Below are 21,659 nucleotides of genomic sequence, written 5' to 3' on the forward strand. Positions count from 1 at the left end.
ATCCAAACAAGCAATCCAATTTTTAAGAGAGGAAAGGAGAATGACAAAATTGGCATGAAAAACTAAGCAACTCTCGTTGTAAATTAACTTTATCCCTGATCACCTACAGATACAACTCCAATGGCTGAATGACTTCAAAACCTCTTTCAATCTTGACTGGGCTAAATGAGTTATACCGTTCTGGCCAGCTTCTTGGTGAGAATGAAAGCACTAATTCTTGGCTGATTTTGGCACAAATTATTCACTTTCTGATCATTTTTGGCTCTCCATCTTCATAACAACTAAGAAGAGAGGGCAGGGGTAGGCCATTGATCACCTCAAACCTTGCTTTCCATAAAACCATGGCTGTTCAAGCTTATTTGTATATTGCAAAAAAAGTTTGCCGTGAATCAGCACAATTGAGCATGGCCTTAGCATGTTTCCAGTCGCTTTAAAAAGTCTACATATTTACATGTATTACCTTGGTGAGACATGATTAAAATAGTTGAAAATAGGCTTTTCACAGAAAATCACTGTATTTTAATCACAATGCCAATTAATAGGTTCAAAAACCCCAAATACAAATGCAAAAATTCAATTTTTACTAATACATAGAACTTTTTGCTAGTTATCTTGAGGTTCAAGAATCAGTATCTTAGCAACTCAAAGCAAACATCATATTCAAAAGCTTTCAGGTGTCAACTTAATTCGTAGAGTCATTCTGAAAGTCAAGTGCAATTAGTAATTCACACTTGAGCAGACTGCTGCAAGCCCACTTGCCACCCTGAGGTGAACCTTGAGCTTAATATTGTCCACCCCTCACCCTGCATACAATCGAGGAAGAAATGATAGAACCCAGATTACACGTGGAATGGAAAAAAAAGACATTGTAAACCATCCAGCAAGTAGGGTTTCATGTCAATAATATAGCAGTGTTCAAAAGAAGATATTTACTGAAATTTTCTGCCTGGAGCAGCTATGGCTCATGGCAAGAGATCACATATCTGTGTAGATGAGGAAGGACTTTTGTATACTTCAATTCAAACTTTCCCCTTTCCATACATAGAAGCAAGAAAAAAAATATGCATTGTCATGTAGTTTTAAAGTCTTCCAAGTTTTCAAATATATGGACGTTAGATTTTACACTCTAGCAATTTGTTCCTCCTGTGTGTCTAAGCAAGTATTTTGAACACATAGTCTGTCAATCACGCTGGTTTCATAACGATATGTGTCCGTGTTGTTGTCATGGCTGTTCATTTGGGAGATGTTGTTTCCCCCAGGTAATGTCATTCCTGTGTCATTTGCTGTTGTTGTGATACCGACTGTTGATGTGATACCGACTGTTGATGTGTCATCTGGGCAGTGGCGGACACTGCATGCAGTTCTGGTCTCCCTACTACAGGAAGGATGTTGTGAAACTAGGAAGGTTCAGAAAAGATTTATAATGATGGTGGAGGATTTGAGCTGTAGGGAGAGGCTGAATAGGCCAGGGCTGTTTTATCTGGAGCGGAGGTTGAAGGTGACCTTGTAGAAGTTTATAAAATCATGAGCGGTATGGATAGAATGAATAACCAAATTATTTTTGCCAACGTAGGGGAGTCAAAAACTAGAGGACACAGGTTGAAGGTGAGAGGAGAAAGCTATAAAACAGACCTGAGGGACAACTTTTTCACGCAGAGGGTGGTGTGTGTATTGAATAAGCTGCCACAAGAAATAGTGGAGGCTGGTACAATTACAACATTTAAATGCCATCTCGATGGGACATGAATAGGAAGGATTTAGAGAGACATGGGCCGAATGCTGGTGAACGGAACAGCATTAATTTTGGATATCTGACCAGCATGGACGAGTTGGGTCGAAGGGTCCATTTCTGTGCTGTTTAATACTATGATTCTATGACCTTATCCTGGTCTGCCACTTGCAATTGAGAAATAACTTCTCCAGTTGGGTATGTGTTGCAGTTGCAAGCACAGTATATCTGTTATTGGAAGAGTAGTTTGGATGCAGCATGAAATTAGTCTTTGTCCTGTCTATTTTCTATGGCTTCATTAGATGTGTTTCTCCACGCAAGTATTACATTCAATGTATGGAATTTGCTTGATTTCCTTATGATTCTTTTACAACTTGTGCTGCCGACTCAGCCTGACCATTTTAAAATAACTCCAGAGAGACCAAGTGGAGACTCAGAGAGCATCTGCGCTCTGTACGCAACAAATGACAACACCTTCCAGTCGCCAGCCATTTTAACTCACTCCCTGGGTGACATGTCCATCCTGGGCCTCCTCCAGATCCACAATGCCACCACCCGGAAACTAGAGGAGCAGCACCTCATATTCCGCCTTGGGAGCCTACAGCCCGATGGCTTGAACATAGAAGTCACCAGTTTTAAAATCTCCCCAGCCCAGCCTCATCCCATGTCCAACCATTCCTCTTATTCCCATCTCCTTGACCTGACACAGCCTGTCCATCTCCTCTCCCACCTATCTGCTCCTCCCACCTCACTGACCAATCCCCACTTCTGCCTACCTACACTCACCTATCACCATCCCACCTATCATCCCCAACCCACCTCTCCCCTCTCTATTTATTTCCCAGTTCCCTTCCCCCTCCCCATTTCCAAACGAGGGTCCGGGCCCGAAACATCAACTTTCCTGCTCCTCTGATGCTGCCTGGCCTGCTGTGTTCCTCCAGTTCCATACTGTGTTGTCTCTGACTCCAGCATCTGCAGTGCTTGCTATTTCTGACATCAAAAAGGAAGTTCCCTTTTCTTCTGTCACTCTCACAGAAATTTATGTGCTGTTTCCAAAAATCTTCCAGGAGCTTTTAAGCTGCCCTTACTGAGGTCAGCAATAAAATACAACTTGCAACATAGTGCGGATGTTCATCGTACTGAAGAAAAACCAGCATCCAACAAAAAAATCTGCATATGAAGGTAAACTGGCCTTTTGTGAACTAAATTTAAGTAACTGAAATGCCTCCACAGCAGGAAGTAAAACCCTGCTGTAGAAACACACAGAAGCAACAAGCAGCCCTTGTGTTAAAGCTCTGCTGTTTGTCTGCCAGTCACAGTTATACAACAGAAACAACGTTATAAACAAATCATTGATTTAATCCAAAACGAAGTGTTCCTCCAAATGTCCATCATTCAGACTACAACATGCCTGATCCCTCAATGAAAGTACAGACTGACCAATTATAGAAACACAGAATCCCTACAGAGCAGAAAAAGGCTATTCAGCCCATCAATTCTGCACCAACAATCGGATAAACATCCCACCCAGATCCAGATTCACACGATATCCCTCTAACCCTGCATTTACCATCATCAAATCAACCCAACCTGCACATCTGTGGACTGTGGGAGGAAACCCACGCAGATGTGGGGGGAATATGTAAACTCTATACACCCATTATGAGGCAGAATGCTAACCACTGAGTCACTGTGCCACCCATTTGCACCCTGTCAAAAAATCCCAGCCAGAGTCCTCTTGGCATCTTTTTGGTTTAAGTTTGATTGTGCGACACAGTACTGGACATAATATCATGCTGCGGCAAGGTCCATGAAGCTGGCAGGTGGGAATGCTTTCTCCTTGGTTTCTGATAACACCATTTTGGGACTAATTTCTTTAGAGCTTAGGTTTGCAGTCTCCAGAATGTTTTCTTTGGTCACTGGGATATTGGTGACAAGTTTTATGTGGTTCCTGCTGGCTTTAAGTTATGCTTTTATTCAAAAAAAATTTTTGCCACCTTCCTCAAAACCTGCCGCCTAGGCGACCACCTGGTTGGTTGTATTGGCATGTCCTTGGCCAGTTTTATTGGCGACACCTACTTCTTGTGCAATAGTTTTAAATATGCTGTGAGCCTTGATTATGTCACCTTTGGCCAGATTGAACTGAGAAAACCAGTTCGATCAATCAGAAATTCCTGGCTAATTAGCAAAGGCACATGGTCAACAGTTCTGATCAATATTGAACAACATTGTTTTTGCTGAAATGCCAAAACAGCAAAGGAATTGATCATTCATCCAGAATTCTACACGTTAAAGCAAGCAAAACAGACATGGGTTGTTTGAACTGAGATGATGGATTGATCTACTTCCATGCATAATGTGTAAGGAATACATATGTATTTATGGACTATGAAAAACTGGAATATGGAACTGTTTGGTCGTTTCTGGATTAAAGAAGCTCTATCAAATGATTTCATGAAAGCAAAATGTCAAAAGGTCAAAGATAACTGTTGTCTAAAGGAAAATCAAATACTTTTCAGAGAAAGAACCCAAAGTTTTTAAGAACAGCAAAGAGGTAGGTTTGACTGCTTAATTGCAGGACCAAGAGACATAGAGGAGCCTTCAATCTATGTTTTTCACTGCTTGACAGCAGTGTACGAGAATGAAGTTGCTGTATGATTTCACTGAGCTGGGATATCAGTTGCACCAGAAAGCCCTCTTTCTGAGTAAAGTATTTGTGAAAGCTGATAAATTTAAATATCAAGGTTTCTAACTGGTACCCAGCAATTGGATCTTGTTGACAGGAAATCAAAGGAATTATTGAAAGCAAATCCATTTTATCATGTGAATTTGAAACTTGACAGGGTTTTTTTGCTTTTTTATCCCCCAAAGACATGCTATCTCTGTACAGCTTTGCTGTTTTGTCTTGGATATAAATGTGTGCATTTAAGTCTCAGGTAATGTAGTTTAATTCTGCATCACAGGTTATCTGCTAACCAGTTTTGCCACTTGTCTAAGGGATTTAGTATCAGAGATATGGGAACTGCAGATGCTGGAGAATTCCAAGATAATAAAATGTGAGGCTGGATGAACACAGCAGGCCAAGCAGCATCTCAGGAGCACAAAAGCTGACGTTTCAGGCCCAGACCCTTCCCGCCTGGGAACCCTGTTGCCGAATGGTATCAATGTGGACTTCACCAGTTTCAAAATCTCCCCTTCCCCAAGTGCATCCCTAAACCAGCCCAGTTCGTCCCCTCCCCCCACTGCACCACACAACCAGCCCAGCTCTTCCCCCCCCCACCCACTGCATCCCAAAACCAGTCCAACCTGTCTCTGCCTCCCTAACCGGTTCTTCCTCTCACCCATCCGTTCCTCCCACCCCAAGCCGCACCTCCATCTACCTACTAACCTCATCCCACCTCCTTGACCTGTCCGTCTTCCCTGGACTGACCTATCCCCTCCCTACCTCCCCACCTATACTCTCTCCACCTATCTTCTTTACTCTCCATCTTCGGTCCGCCTCCTCCTCTCTCCCTATTTATTCCAGTTCCCTCACCCCATCCCCCTCTCTGATGAAGGGTCTAGGCCTGAAACGTCACCTTTTGTGCTCCTGAGATGCTGCTTGGCCTGCTGTGTTCATCCAGCCTCACATTTTATTGTCTAAGGGATATGTTTGTTTCTAATAAACAAATTATTTTTGAATTTATTGAAGAAACCTAGTTGAAGGCTCCTTTCTTTCTCCCCCAAGAAAACAATAATAAGAGAAACAAACTGATTAGTTTGATGATTAAATAAGACATCTACCATTTTGGTACAACTTTGTGGAGTTGTCAGCTTGATTACCATAAGACTATAAATTACCAGCAATTGCTCTTCTCAGGGATGCAACACTAACCCTTAATTGATATATCCTCATATATTCTGCCTACCACAAAATCTGGGCATCGATTTGGCACTGTAGGACTGCTTTCTTCGACAACACGGTTCCTTTTTGTTATTTGACGAGTTGTTCCCAGACTCAACTGCCTAGGCAGGAGAGTGGTAATATGTGCTATAATCCAAAGTAAACTCCAGACATGCTTACAATTACAATTGGCCCAAATATTCACAATCTTTTACATTCAACCATTAGGAGCCTTTATACGCAAACCAGTTCCCGCCCATAAACCTGGCCAACCCTAGATGAGTGAAGAGATAACAAGGTGAAGAGTTGGATGAACGCAGCGGCATCAGAGGAGCAGGAAGGCTGACGTTTCGGGCCTAGACCCTTCCAGCTGTGTTCATTCAACTCTACACCTTGTTATTTCAGATTCTCCAGCATCTGCAGTTCCTACTATCCCAGGTAAGTGAACAAAAAGTTGCTGGAAAAGCTCAGCAGGTCCGGCAGCATTTGTGAAAGAGAAAACAGAGTTAACGTTTCGGGTCCGATGACCCTTATGCGTTTACCAACTGTGCAGCCTCCGTCAATGATCATTACAATATGCCCACACAAAACTTGGCCGTATGAATCCAGCAGGTCAGTAATAAATTAGAGGCATTCAAGCCTGCCCTGCTGCTGCAAAATTCATAATTCTTTCACAGAAACTGAAAAGGTGGCTCTGTCCGGACCAGTTTAAAGTACAAGCTTACAGGGCTGGGAATTTGTGTAAATTCCACTTTAAGCCACATTTGAAAGAACTTTCCCCTCCCTCGCCTTCTCCAGTGGTCTCGTTTTGTTCAACAGCATGTTTGTTTTTTTAAAAAAACACATTTTTACAGACAGCATTTTTATAGGCAGAAGATAAATGGAATAAACGTGTACGTTACAAACAGCCTGAGGATGGGAAGTGAAGGAACTCCGATACACAACTTCACCGAGCAGTCGAGAGAACTCCACTGTATATACCCAGGGCCCCAGATGCCGGCCTGTGATGTATGAGTGGTTGTTGGTTTGTGTGTGTGTGTGTGTGTGTGTGTCTACTCCCAGCAAATGTCTGTGACAGTGGAATGAGCCCATGCGAAAGTGAAAGTAAAATGACTGAAGCCGGGACCTCGCCTCTTCGGAATGCGGAGAAGGGAAAAACTGGACAGGCGGGAACGTCACTTTTGTAGCTCCTTCCCATCGCGAGTCGGGGAGTTGCAGGGAGAAACCGTTTATTCCGAGATAATAGGAACTGCAGATGCTGGAGAATCCGAGATAACAAAGTGTGAAGCTGGATGAACACAGCAGGCCATTTATTCCGCTCTGGTCCTCCACCCGGAGTCGTGCCATTCCCCAGCCTAACGGGTTGAATGAAAAGTGAGGCCCATTGCTCCTGTAAAAACCGAAAGAACTGCGAATGCTGTAAATCAGGAACAAAAACAGAAGTCGCTGGAAAAGCTCAGCAGAACTGAGGAAGGGTCACCAGAACCGAAACGTTAACTCTGATTTTTTGTTTTCTTCACAGATGCTGCCAAACCTGCTGAGTTTTTCCAGCAACTTCTATTTTTGTTCCCCATTGCTCTAATCCTAGTTTACTAGAATTTCTGAATTGCTTCTGGATTGGAAAAAAGGAGGAAATGTATCACTAATACAAATGCAGGTCTCACTCTGAGCTTATGGTTACAGCAAAGTTGAGGGATCATTCATTCGGTATATCTCTACCAGTGAAGTGTTTGGTAACTGCCATTTCACAGCACATACCGTATTGTGTTACCTGTAAAGAGCTAGGAACTAATTGTGTGAATTCAGATGTATCGATGCACTTTTAAAGAAGCTTTGGTGGGGATTTGTGTAAAAATAACTCCACCCAGAGGGTGGTTGTGGGTCTGGAATGCACTGCCTAAGAGGGTATTTAGAACATATGAACGAGGAGCAGGAGGAGGCCATCCGGCACCTCAAGCATGCCCGGCCATTTAATAAGATCGTGGCTGATCTTTAAGGCTCAGCTCCACATATCCGCCCGCACACCATAACCTTTAAATTCCTTTAGTGTTCAAAAATTTATCTAGTTTTGCCTTAAAAACATTCAGCGAGGTAGCTTCAACCGCTTCACTGGGCAGGGAATTCCACAGATTCACAACCCTTTGGGTGAAGAAGTTCCTCCTGACCTCAGCCCTATATCTGCTTCCCTTTATTTTGAGGCAATTTCACCTGCTAGTGGAAACAACCGCCCTGCCTCCATCTTATCTATTCCCTTCATAATCTTATATGTTTCTGTAAGATCTCCCCTCATTCTTCTGAATTCCAATGAGTACAATCCCAGCCTACTCAGTCACTCCTCATAATCCAACCCTCTCAACTCTGGAATCAACCGAGAGAATCTCCTCTGCACCCGCTCCAGTGCTAGTATATTCCTTCGCAAGTAAGGAGACCAAAACTGCACACAGTACTCCAGGTGTGTCCTCACCAGGACCCTATACAGCTGCAGCATAGCCTCCCTGTTTTTAAACTCCATCCCTCTAGCAATGACAGACAAAATTCCATTTGCCTTTTTAATTACCTGCTGCACCTGCAATCCTACTTATAGTGAGTAACCCGAGTTGAGACAAGTAAACTCACAACCTTTTAAAATGTACTTGGATAAATATTTTAAGTTTCATTACATTCAAGGCTTTGGGCCCATGGGGGAAGGTGAATTTTTGGCAGTACCGATCAACGGAATGAAGGACCTCTTCAGGTCTATATGATATGATCACAAGAGCTCAAACATACCTTCCAGGTGAAGCAGTGCTTTAACTGCACCTCAACAATCTAGTCTACTGCATTTGCTACTCACAATGTGATCTCCTTTACATTAGGGAAATGAAGCGTAGGCTGGGTGACCACTTTGCAGAACACTTGGGTTTTGTTCATTAAAGAAGACCCAGAACTTCCAGTTGCCTGCCACTTCAACACAATGCAGTGTTCCCTGGCGAAATCTCTGAATCAGGCTTGCTGCAGTGCTCCAGCGAAGCTCAGCACAAGGTGGAATAACAACACCTCATTTTCTACCTGGGGACCCTGCAACCCTCCAGTCTCAATATCAGATTCAATAACTTTACAGCCTGAGATCCCCTGTGTCCTTACCCCTACCCCTGCAACCAGCCTTGTTATCACATATAACACAGTGTGGAGCTGGAGGAACACAGCAGCCCAGGCAGCATCACAGCAGCAAGAAAGCTGACCTTTCAGATTAGGATAACAAAGTGTGGGTCTGGATAAACACAGTAGGCCAAGCAGCATCTTAGCAGCACAAAAGCTGACGTTTCAGGCCTAGACTTGAAGCTTTCTTGCAGCTGCGATGCTGCCTGGGCTGCTGTGTTCATCCAGCTCCACACTTTGTTATCTTGGATTCTCCAGCATCTACAGTTCCCATTATCTCTGTTTCAGATCAGGACCCTTTTTTTTCTGAAGAAGGGTCCCAACCCAAAACATCAGCTTTCCTGCTCCTCTGATGCTGCCTGGCCTGCCATGTTCCAGCTCTACACTGTGATATCTCTGACACCAGCATCGGCAGTTCTTACTTTCTCTGACTGATTTACAGCAATCGCAGTTCTTTTGGTTTTTACTTACTATATCTGAGCTTGTTATCACATAGCCTGCTATTACCCACTGCCCGTTGTTAGCCACGAAGAGTCCCATTAACAGCTATTCACCTTCCTAGCCAAGGTGTTCTCTGCTCCTTTGTCTGTCCAACTGTTCTGTCTCTTTTGGCTCTATCCCCAACTATTGTTTACTCCTTAACCCCCTCCATCTACCCTATTTTCTGCACATAAACCAACATTATCCTGGCTACCATCAGTTCTGAAGAAGGGCCTCTGGACCCAAACTGTTAACTCTGATTCTCTCCACAGATGCTGCCAGACCTGCTGAGCTTTCCCAGCAATTTCAGTTTGGGTCAGGTTAGGGTGTTGGTGGTAGGAAAGTGTATAGGTGTGGAGAGGGTGGATGTTGGTTGGGGAAGATTGTCAGGCCAGGTCTGGTTGGTGATGATGAATGAGAAAATTGAGTTGAGTCAGGGTGAGAGAAAGAGGTGTTTTGAGGGGATATTTGGGTCAGGTCAGGAAATAGTTTTGGCGGCGAGAGAGTCAGGTTGTACCCAGATTACTTGTAAATTTCTTAAAATTTTTGACATAAAATTGGAACGTTGATATCTATTGATGGTAATTGTGCTGAACCATTGTGTAGTGAACATTATTAACTCTAACTACAGGTCTGTAAGAAGGTCTCAACTTCTTCGTCAGAATCCCAGGTTCAGTGCAGCAGCATTCCAGAAATTCCACTGCTTCTGCTTCAAGCTTGAGCTGATTGCACTACTTAACTCTCAATTAACTTGCTGAGCCTTCAACAGAGAAGACTTTTTTTCAGATTACCTGAATCCTGAAAGAAAGTTACAAATAATCAATGTCCATCTGGGGTGCCAATTTGACCTCGCGCAACAGACCTTTTTGTTGACTTGCTATACATGAAGAAAGAAGTTCTGGAACCTTTTCTTGTCATTTCTCCCTTACCTTGACTTCATTTGCTCTTTCTGTGACTATTGGAGAGGCTACAACCTTCGCTCCTGCCAAATCATTTCCCAGGAGTAGCTCAACTCTGTCTACAGGTACATTACGGACAACCCCTACAGCTACCTTTCTAGACATTGGGGCATACATAAGCTAGACCTTATACAAAGACGTGGGTCTTTACTCAATGCTAATACAATTAAAACATGGTATGGTCCTAAGGATAAGTATACATTAGCTTAATTCTTGTATCAGCAGTTATTATGAAAATTGGCGCACAGTACACTCTCCAGTGGAAAAGGTATATCTTTCACCAGCAAAATAGTTTGGTTGCTCCTGTCTCCCTTACTATAAGGTTGTTTGCCTGTCTCATTTGAAGAACATGGAGTTACTTTATTGTTTGATGATAACTCTTTGTAACTCTCAGGTATCCTGCTGTTGGGGTGTTGTGCGTCCATAATGAGGTAAGCAGCAGAGAATTCCATCAGAATGCTCACTTGAACATGTGGGGAGAAAAACCATCCGTAGAACTCTCTATAACGAATAATTAGCCTATGTTTGACAAAGTTCATCTATTGGCATTATACGTACCTTAACAGTCTGATATATACTTAGAATCTGCAAGTATGAGTCTCCAACGACAAGTGGGCTAGAGTCAGGCCGGGGGAAAGATAATTCATCAAAACTTAGTTCTGTGAGTTGGGGGGTTGGATATGAAGTCATAGCTGAGAGCTCCAACAAGGATTTCGATGGCATTATATAATAAAGAACCAAGAAACTTGATGTATTTGCAGAGCTGACAGACAGCCTGTCTGTGAGCCCGAAATGTTGAGAATGCATACCTATATCTAATGACTATCCGGAATATGCCTATAAGGTTTTGAATTGTTTAGACATTCACTGGACATAAAATGTTCTTTTCTTCTACTAAATAAAACCAATATTTAATGGTTTACTTGCTGTTCACAAGAAATCAGGTGAGTTTAGAAAAGTAGTCAGGCAAAGTTTCCAGGAAGACATGACATGGGGTTTCCAAAATAATAAAGTGTGGAGCTGGATGAACACAGCAGGCCAAGCAGCATCTCAGGAGCACAAAAGCTGACCTTTCGGGCCTAGACCCTTCATCAGAGAGCGGGATGGGGAGAGAGTTCTGGAATAAATAGGGAGAGAGGGGGAGGCAGACCGAAGATGGAGAGAAAAGAAGTTAGGTGGAGAGGAGAGTATAGGTGGGGAGGTAGGGAGGGGATAGGTCAGTCCAGGGAAGACGGACAGGTCAAGGAGGTGGGATGAGGTTAGTAGGTAGGAAATGGAGGTGCGGCTTGAGGTGGGAGGAAGGGATGGGTGAGAGGAAGAACAGGTTAGGGAGGCAGAGGCAGGCTGGGCTGGTTTGGGGATGCAGTGGGGGGAGGGGATGAGCTGGGCTAGTTTTGGGATACGGTGGGGGAAGGGGAGATTTTGAAGCTGGTGAAGTCCACATTGATACCTTTGGGCTAGGGTTCCCAAGCGGAATATGAGTTGCCGTTCCTGCAACCTTCGGGTGGCATCATTGTGGCAGGAGGCCCATGATGGACATGTTTAAAGAATGGGAGGGGGAGTTAAAATGGTTCACGACTGGGAGGTGCAGTTGTTTATTGCAAATCGAGCAGAGGTGTTCTGCAAAGTGGTCCCCAAGCCACTTGGTTTCCCCAATGTAGAGGAAGCCACACCTGGTACAATGGATACAGTATACCACATTGGCAGATGTGCAGGTGAACCTCTGCTTAATATGGAAAGTCATCTTGGGGCCTGAGATGGGGGTGAGGGAGGAGGTGTGAGGACAAGTGTAGCACTTCCTGCGGTTGCAGAGGAAGGTGCCGGCTGTGGTGGGGTTTATTGTCTTAATTATTGGAAAATCTGGCTTTGAAAAGGGTAGGGCCTCTATTCTATTGGTTGTCTAACAAATTGTTTTTAGTCTTAGAATTATATTATAATTCTAAAGGTGGCTCAGTGGTTAGCACTGCTGCCTCACAGCACCAGGAACCTGGGTTCAATTCCACCCTCAGGCAACTGTCTGTGTGGAGTCTGCACATTCTCCCCATGTCTGCTTGGGTTTCCTATGAGTGCTCCAGTTTCCTCCCACAGTCCAAAGATGTGCAAGTTAGGTAACCTGTCCATGCTAAATTGCCCATAGTGTTCAGGGATGTGTAGATTAGGTCGGTTACAGGGGAATGGGTCTAGGTGGGATGGTCTGTAGTTCGGTGTGGACTTGTTGGACCGAAGGGCCTGTTTCCACACTGTAGGGATTCTATTCTGTGTAGCCCCAGGAGTGAGTGTAAAGAGGATACTACAGAAGCCTCTCTCCTGAAATCCTTTACTCAGTAGAACTTCCTGGGAACCAGTTGGAGTTTTCAAGTATCAACATTTCTGTCTACCTGGTAAAACATGAAGGGATGAACTGTGACCAATTCACAGTGACTCAAATCCAAGTTGATTGGAAGAGAAGTTGGATAATTGACTTCAATCTGTACATGCAATTCAATTTCACCAGCAGAAAATCCACTGGATTTGTGAAGACATCACATTTTGTACTTCATAATTTTTTCAAGACTCTTGGCCGAAGGCGTAGTTTTACTCTTTCATTTTTTAAAACACAATTCCAGCAGAGATGTCTTTTTTTGTCTGATATGAACATGCTTGAGTGTGGTATTAAGAGGAAATAGATTTATTTCTGGATCATCATTTAGGTTTGCCATTTAGGAATAAGCCAACATAAGTTTAGCCACGCTTATTATTCTTTCTATTAGCTATTCTGTTCCATTTTGCCATAAAATATTGCTTTAACCCCTTGAGATCCTTATAGTCTTCTGATACACTCGTGGGTATCGGTAATGTTTTGACTATTGTACACACAAATGTGGCAACAATTGTTGACAGAACATTAGGCAATTTCAAACTGCAATAAATGAAGCAGAGAACCAACAGTCTATCATTTATCCAGTGTTGACAGAGGCATTAAGCAAGGTCAGTTGTTGACAAACTTAATGTACAGTCTTTGTTGCCAATGGAGGATCCTGTTCAATAGTAACAAAAGTGGTAACACAGTGATAAAATCAGATGCAATATTATGACAAAGACCATCATCAGTTTCTCTCAGAGTTATCATAAAGACATTTTCAGGTTAAGGTCATGCCATTGAGACCTTTGAAAGCTGTTGTTTTTGTGGAAATGATGCTAGACTTAAACTATCCATCTCAACTTTCCTACACTTTAGACGGTGTGATACAAGAAGCAAGAACTGAATATTGTGGGCGTTTACCAATGTTGCCTGCAAAATCAATCCTAACAAGATGCTTTAAATTAGTAGAACAAATCTCCACAGACATGTCAACTATGGAAATCCAGCTCATATGTTCGCTATTTCTATATGTGATGCGAAATTTTGTGAAGAAAACTTGAATGTGCGTTTCTGTAAGAAATAATATCTAATAATTTTCAAAATCAATATCTTCACAATTGATCAAGGATCTTCAAATAGTTGGATGCTTTTAACATCTCTAATTGAGATAACCATACCTCTGGGTTACTTCCCATTCAAACTGTTTGCTATTCTGTCAAAAATATTTAAATCAGAGTTTGCTTATGTTTTTAGGACAGAAATCAAAAAGCAACAGAAGAGTAGTTGTTTATAATTTAGAAAATGCACAAGGTCCTGGCAAGGTGAGCATTTCTCAGTCCTCACTCATTCCCCCTGAACATAACTGTGTGGCTTGCTAAGCCTTCTCGTACAGAAGAGTCAACACAATGCTGTGGGTGTGGAGTCACATATAAAGTCAGACCAGATAATAATGGCAGAATAGAACATTCGAGTTAGGAGTAGGCCGTTCAACCAGATAGCAATTTTGTTCGCTAAAATGTGTCAGTGAATCAGATGGATGTTTAAAACACTTCTCCCACTGCCATTAATGATGTTAACATTTTTTTTTCATTTTGGATTTATTTCTTTAACTAATCTTAAATATCCCAGCTTCTATGGTGGATTTTGAAGTTATGCATTCAGATTATTACTCTCGTACTCTAGATAATTAACACAGGAACATAACTACTGTGCCACTATACCCCAAAGCATTATTTCGCTTAACTGGAACTGTTACTGACATGTATGACCCATTCTCAAACTTGAAATTTGTCTTGTACAATGAAAGCAGAGCATCCTAAATCCTGAACCAGTTATTAGTTTGTTCATTGTGAATAAATCGAGCCATTGTCTGTGTATTTATTTGAATTGCTGACTGCAGCCTTTGCATTTTTGACTTCATTAAGTATTGTCAATTGTTCAGAAAAAACATAAAGGAATTACCTAAGTATTAATCATATTTCACAAGTTTCAAAGTGATTGAGATTTTACAAAGTGAATCATGCTAACACCCTATTGTATATAATGCAAGTTTGCTTGAGTTCAGTAATGTGTGCTGAAATTTGGGATTTTACAAAACATGAAGCTTCATAAATTAAGTTGCAAATAATGTGCATCATTTTTCTGTTCTTTAGTAGATCTCAGCTTAACAACTTTTCCCTTATAAAAGTGTTGCTCTTTATTTCATGTGATAATTTACAACTTAGTGTTTCTTCAATTGCAGCAAAATAAATGTTGAGGAAGAAAGCAGCTGGCCTTGCCATCATCAGCCACAGACATGGAAGAATTTTATGAAAAGATTTGAGAAAAAATGAGTTTGAAATGCCTGCATCCACTATTTTTAGTGGACTGATTAATGCTTTTGTATCAGTTTCCCATGTATGCAGTTCAGACTAAGTTTTTACCTCATTTAAACTGAATTAATGATTTTGTTAAAATAGCAGACTCGGTTATTTGATGGAAGATCATTAACCATTGTACTAAAAATAGTGGTCAAAGGACTACCGAGCCTTGACGTTTAAGAGTTGGTAGGAAACCTCCGGAGAACAGTGTAATTTTTTCCCTGTTGAAGTACAATGAGAAGGGCATACAGTGCATTTAATTCATCTTGGAAAGAGGGATGCATCTCTAAGGAACTGAAGTTATAAGTGCACTCACTATTTTACAGCTTTACAATGTCATCTAGATGATCCCAGATTGGGTGAGTTGAAGGAAATTAAGGTTATGAGAGACTTTGTTAAACTCTTAGGTGTGTTTTATTGAAATGAGATGCCAAGCAAAGCACAAATGGAAATATTATAACAGCAGTCAACTCATGAGTTTTTATTAATTATTATTGGAGGAAATATAATCATCAGTGCCAAAGCATCTCAGTTTTACTGAATTTTCCAACACCCTATACTAAAATCTGCAATTTTTTTTTCTGAAATATCCACTTGTGCTCTCCAACAGTCCTTGACAGAAAGTATTTTAAAATGATCCCACACAACAATAAGTTTGCCTCCCTAATTCAGTAAAATTATCTCAGCTGTAAAAAGGGCATTGCATGCACTTTTGTGCAATATCTTCTTCAAGATACTCACCTTGATCCCGTCTCCAGCCAATTCATTAAAATTTATCTTTACTTATTTCAACTTTGATAGTTAAATTTTCTTTGGTGATGTATTGTTGGCTTTCCTTTTAAATCTGCTGTCATCAATCATTACCCCCCCCACACACACACACCAAATCCACTTAGCCTTTTCATTCCCATCAACTTCAGCTCTAAAAGAGCTCCAGCTCTAACTTGTCCCTGGAATGTTATCTTTGTCTGTCAACTCTGTGTCTGTATCTTTCAAGATTTCCTGCTGGAATCCCTCCATATTGGCTTTTGCTCCTGGCTCTGACCAAAGTCATCAACATCATATGCTGTAAGGAAGGTGTGCAATTCCTTACTTGCTGTCACCATCTTGTTGCCAGCATTTGATAAAATGTACCATCATCTCTCAGCAGCTGTGAAGTTGTATAGAACTTTCCATGCTGATTCGACCCTTATTGTTATTAATTCAGCCACAGTGCATCTCTAGTAATAACTTATCTCCCTATTCCTAAATGTCAACTCCAGAGTTCAAGACACAAATCTTTGCTGTGGCACCTTTCCAACATCATCTGCAGGCAAAAGGTGAGAATTGAGTCCAATTTTCTACTGTCTCATTTGACTCCATGATTGCTCACTGTTGAAAAATAACTGAATTAACTGTTTTAAATTATGTACTCCATTCCTTGAGGAGAGTCTCATTTTACAATACTGAGATTTCTGTTGTCATGATGTTGCACTCTATGGACTATTAATCTTTAAATCCGTCAACTGATTTAAGGTGCCAAACAAATGTTCTAGGTAATAAATGAGCCAAGTCACTCTACTTTAAAATGGCTGCAATAGCCATCTGACATAAAAGCTGCAGGCGTTACAGGGAATTTCAAAATGGATGCCTAAATGACAGTTAAGGAATTAATTTGCATTAGGAAGTGGGAACTGATAATAAGCAAGAGAAATGGCCAGAGATAAAATGAACCTTACCAAAACTCTTTATGCTCTACCATGCCTCACCATTTTGATGGCGTCTTGATAGCTTTAACAATGAAAGATTAGAACTCCTTCATTAACATGGGTTATATTCATGATGTTCTGATAGTCGGCCATCAATTGATTGAAACTCTTCCCTCAAGAAAAGCTACAGTTATAAGTTTGTGTGGGCTACAGAAGGCAGTGACATTAAGACAGCCTGTAGAATGTGATGGAGAGCAGTTCTCTGATTCAATATCTTTTGATGAAAAGCTCTGACCCTATCACTTGCAAGTTGGAAAACATCACTGATATTGAATTAAAACACATAAAAGAAATTTCAAATGCCACAGCACCCACTCTGGAAAGGAATGATTACAATTTAAGAGACTGTCTTTAGATGACTAACTAGCTTGGCTGCACCCACAACAAGTCAAGACCAACAGCTGAACATATTTATTATGGATTTTAACTTATTTTTAATTCTACCTCCTCTCACCTTCTAATTTCTTGCGTTTGCTTTCACGTCTATATGTGTCTATGTTGTGGGATTCAAGATAGACCTCACCATTTAGTAATATTCATACTTTCAAATACGTGACCTTTTTAAGAAAAATTAAACAATTTGCTAATTCAAGAAATCCAGCTGGCTTGCTTCTTCATAGCTTCACAGATGGTCAAATACGTATTGAATTTTTTAAAAATTTGAAAATTCAAACTTTTTCATCAACCTTAGGAGTAAAACAACAGGAATTTATTCACCCCTATGGAATTAATCATGACATATATAGATATATAACTTTACATGTGTGACTTTCATCTTTAGTGACCAGGCTGCATTCTGCTAGAACTAATTATTTGACTACTTTTAAGTGATTTGCGGATGACACACGCTGTTAATTTTATAGTAATTGTGTTTAATTGTATACAAAGTAGTGGAATTAATTGGAAATTAATCTACACCTCTATAAAAAGACAGACGTATAAACTGTATGTAAGCAGGCATAGGAACGCAAGCTAACATTGTAATTGTTGTGCGTATGAATAAAGTTCATCCCTTTATTTTTCTTCTTCTTTTGGTTGTGAACTTAATTGGGAAAAAGACTGTTTTAACACCATGACAAGAATTGTGCACTTTTAAACTAAGTTACTGGGCATCAATGTTATGTTTGTAGGCAATGTGCGAGAAGAGAGAGAACAGCACATCACTGGGGTGGGTGTGCAGAGCAAGATTTGGCCAACAACAGATTGCTGATCAGTTTGTGCTAATTTTGACTAGTTGTAGATGACAGAGATCATCAGCCTGATAACAACTCTCTGATTGGCCCCTGGGTGGCTAAACAGCTGGTGTCTGTGAGCAATATAAAAGCAGGTCTCTAGAATGGGAGCAACGGGATCTGTCTCTATCGCTCTGTAGCAAAATAACAAGCCTGGAGACAGTTATTTTCTCTCACCAATTGCTGTAAGGTGTTGCCTTTAAGCAGTAACCGAGACTCTTTATAATTAGAGTACAAATTATGCTTTGCAATATGCAAAGAATGGACAGAAATAGATGTATAACTTTACACGTGTGACTTTCATCTTTAGTGACTGGGCTGCATTCTGCTAGAAGTAATCACCTTCCTTCTTAAGTGATTTGCGGATGACACGCTGTAAATTTTATATTTAAGTGTACAATTAAACACAATTTATAAAAATTAAGGAAAGAGATTGGAGAAGGAAAAGTCTTGGGAATAAAAAACAAACACCTCATCAAAGCATATGAAATAGTGCTATTGAACTATGATTCCCCTGTATATTTTCCTTCACCCTTAACTCCTTCCTTTTGATTATCTGTCTGTGTCGGTGTAGGAATTTGAAAAGCAAAGTTAGACTGGGACAATTAACTAGTGGAGTTATTGGTTGATAGTTCATACATTTGTTTATCTGCAACCAGAATATACCTGTTTATATCAAACAGTAGTTCTTGTTAAGTAAAGAATTAAGTGAATATCTTCTGATTGTATCTGACAGGTGGATTGAAGATTTTACATACTTTGATTAAATCTTAACTTTTGTGATGACACTGGGATAGCGAGGCTCAGGCGTCAGTGAAGTTTCCCAAGTAAATCCTATGCACGTAAAGTGCAAATCTGCAACAAAATGCTCGTAGAAGTTATAAACATTAGTTCCAATTCTATCTTTCAGTAAAACACCCTCTAACATAACAAATTTGGTGTGTGCTTTCTTGCCATTTGTTTCTAATTTAGATCTCCAGCATCTGCTTGACAGATGCCCATGTACCAACTACCTACCTATAGATTGTGCATTGAGGTATTCTTGCACTTCTTGGCAGATTTTTGAATTGGCTGTGTAGCTCCTAACGTGTCATGGCTATACTCTCTTCTGCCTTTCAGTACAAGCTGCCTTTTCTTGTTAATCCACCATCTAAACTAATTAGTCACTTGTGATTAAGAAGTTTTGACTCTGTCCTCAATTGGGTAGATTAGTAGACACCTTCCATGCCACCGGCTTGACTAAAAGCCTTTAATCACTTTGATCTGCATGAAATTTGCCATACTATTCTTACACTCATCTCTCAAAACTATGGAGTCTGATTTTAATCTGCAAGACAGAGAGGGGGAAGAAGGAAAATTTCCAGCTTTGTGACACAACCTTGGAGGACTAACCTGCATATCTGGGATTGAGTATGAGCTGATTAAAAGGCCAGCATTGGTGCTGTGGAACTTCACTGCAACTACAATTTTAAAAAAAGGTACTGCAGGTCTCACAGCTCTACAGCCATATTTTGATTGTGCAGCTCTTTTACATGAGAAGTGCATATGCAGCTAGACGAATCCAAAGCAGTACAGTATGAGAACTCAGCAGTGCCTGGTTGACATAATTCTTTCATAATGCCTTTACCATTCTCCCTCCCCTCTCATCCTCACCATTAGCTGTGGATATCTGGGTGAGCTATTCATAGGGATACACTCATCAGATTCTGTGACCCACTTGAAGCATTCTTTGGCAAAATGTGGACCATTATCTGAAATAAAACTTCACAAGTCAATGGTTTCAGACATATGACCGTGCGGTCATTAGTCAATCATTTTCACAAATTTCTTCCCTCTAAGTTCAAAAAGATCCATTGTCAGATGTTCCCACAATCTGAATGGATATAAAGAAATCCCTATCGCTGGATAACATGCATGCTGCATTTGGAAATGTTTTTTCTTCCAATGATTTTGAGAACCCTGGTCACCAAACAGAATTCGATGCTCTGGCAAGATACTTGCTGACACTTGCGTGACTCTGATGTAACCTCTGAAGTATATCAATTTGGAGCACTCCACGTATGACCAATCTCTCAGCATAAATCAGCAAGTCATCCTGAGATGTATTCATTGCTCAAAATATTCTAGCAGAACAGGATTACATGAAATATATTGTGGGCATCCTTTGATGAAGTACTTGTGGATTTAAGCATATTTTTCATCAGATTTTTGTGCGTTTTGATTCACATTTAAACATGATGATGTTGTTGCTGTCAAACATTCGATGATCAATAATGTACAAGTCTATATATCTTTGGCAAAATCTCCTGTTACCTTGTTCAGACTTTGCTGTTTAACCATGTGATAACGTACCCAATCTTATCTGTATTTTTTTCCCCTTGGACGTACCGGCATGAAAGTAGACCCTTCAGTCCAACCAGTCCATGTCAACCATAATCACAAAATAAACCAGTCCTACCTGCCTGCACTTGGCCCATATCCCTCCAAACATTTCTTGTTCATGTACTTTATCCAAATGTCTTTTAAATGTTGCACCTGTACCCACATTCACCACTTCCTCTGGAAGTTCATTCCACACATGAACCATTCTCTGTGTAAAAATTGTCCCTCATATCTTTTTAAAATCTTTCTCCCCTCCCCTTAAAAATATGCCCCCTAGTCTTGAACTCCCCTTCCCTAGGGAAAAAAGATCCTAGCTATTCACTTTAACTATGCTCTTTGTGATTTTACAAACTTCTGTAAGGTCACCTTAACCTCCTTTTTCTCTGGAAACAGAAGGCCTTGTCTCTTCTTTCAATTCAAACTCTCCATTTCCAGCAACATCTGGTAAATCTCTTCTGAGCCCTCTCCTGCTTAATAATATCCTTACTAAAACAGGGTGACCAGAACTGGACACTACGACCGAAGAGGCATCACCAATGTCCTCTACAACCTCAACATCTCAACTCCTATACTCAAAGGTCTGAGCAATGAAGGGAAGTGTGCCAAACACCTCCTTAACGACCCTGTCTACCTGTGATGCAAACGTCAAAGAATTATGCACCTATATCCCTAGGTCTCTTTGTTCTACAACACTTCCCAAGACTCTACCATTAATTGTATATGTCCCACCTTTGTTTCACCAAAATGCAATACCTCACATTTATTCAGATTAAACTCCATCTGCCACTCTTCAGCCCATTGAATCGATTGATCAAAATCTTTTTGTAATCTTAGATAACTTTCTCCACCATCCACTACACCACCATTTGTGGTGTCATCCATAAACTTACTAACCATGTCTTATATACTGTCATCTAAATAAATTATTATAAGTCACAAAAGTGGACCCAGCACCAATCCCTATGGTGGTCGCAGGCAAGTCCAAAGAACAATATTCATACTTAAAATATTATCCATCTCCAACTACATGTCTGCACTCTTCATGGACTCTTTACTAATCTTTTGCATTTAATAGACCAAGCAATGGCTTGTGGCCTGTCTGAATTGAAAGCAGAAATCCTGAGACATGGTTTACAAACTATTCATAAGAGAGTTTTGAGAAGATTTGTAGCTCAGGTTGACGTTCTGGATCTGAGTTTGCTCGCTGAGCTGGAAGGTTCATTTTCAAATGTTTCGTCACCATTCTAGGTAACATGATCAGTGAGCCTCCGGTGAAGCACCGGTGTTATGTCCCGCTTTCTATTTATCAAGGAATATTCCGAGAAGCATGGCATTCCAACCGGAACTCAATCAACAAACACATTGAATTGGAGCCAATCCACCATCCTCTGAGAAAAAGAACAGGAA

The 21,659-nt window shown here is 40.9% G+C and overlaps 1 protein-coding gene and 1 long non-coding RNA gene across 6 annotated transcripts in view; one reads left to right on the forward strand and one right to left on the reverse strand.

The window, feature by feature from the left end:
• The window catches only part of LOC125455026 (serine/threonine-protein kinase VRK1-like), a 120,289-nt gene extending 113,514 nt beyond the window's left edge, over positions 1-6,775 (reverse strand). For 2 of the 5 annotated variants that reach the window (XM_048536512.2, XM_059648509.1), the window contains exon 1: positions 6,515-6,775. In XM_048536512.2, coding sequence (XP_048392469.2) covers positions 6,515-6,704 — 190 coding nt within the window. In that variant the 5' untranslated portion in view covers positions 6,705-6,775. Of the gene's footprint in view, positions 1-5,637; positions 5,717-6,509 lie in introns of those variants that run through there. The other 3 variants (XM_048536514.2, XM_048536515.2, XM_059648508.1) reach the window with 3 other exon arrangements.
• LOC132210009 (uncharacterized) lies at positions 5,936-17,591 on the forward strand. Its single transcript, XR_009446147.1, has 3 exons — positions 5,936-6,050; positions 10,584-10,620; positions 14,773-17,591. It is a non-coding gene; the product is annotated as an uncharacterized LOC132210009 (long non-coding RNA).
• Positions 17,592-21,659: the final 4,068 nt, after the last annotated feature.

This window comes from Stegostoma tigrinum, chromosome 9, assembly GCF_030684315.1.
Source record: "Stegostoma tigrinum isolate sSteTig4 chromosome 9, sSteTig4.hap1, whole genome shotgun sequence".
NCBI classification, from domain to species: domain Eukaryota; kingdom Metazoa; phylum Chordata; class Chondrichthyes; order Orectolobiformes; family Stegostomatidae; genus Stegostoma; species Stegostoma tigrinum.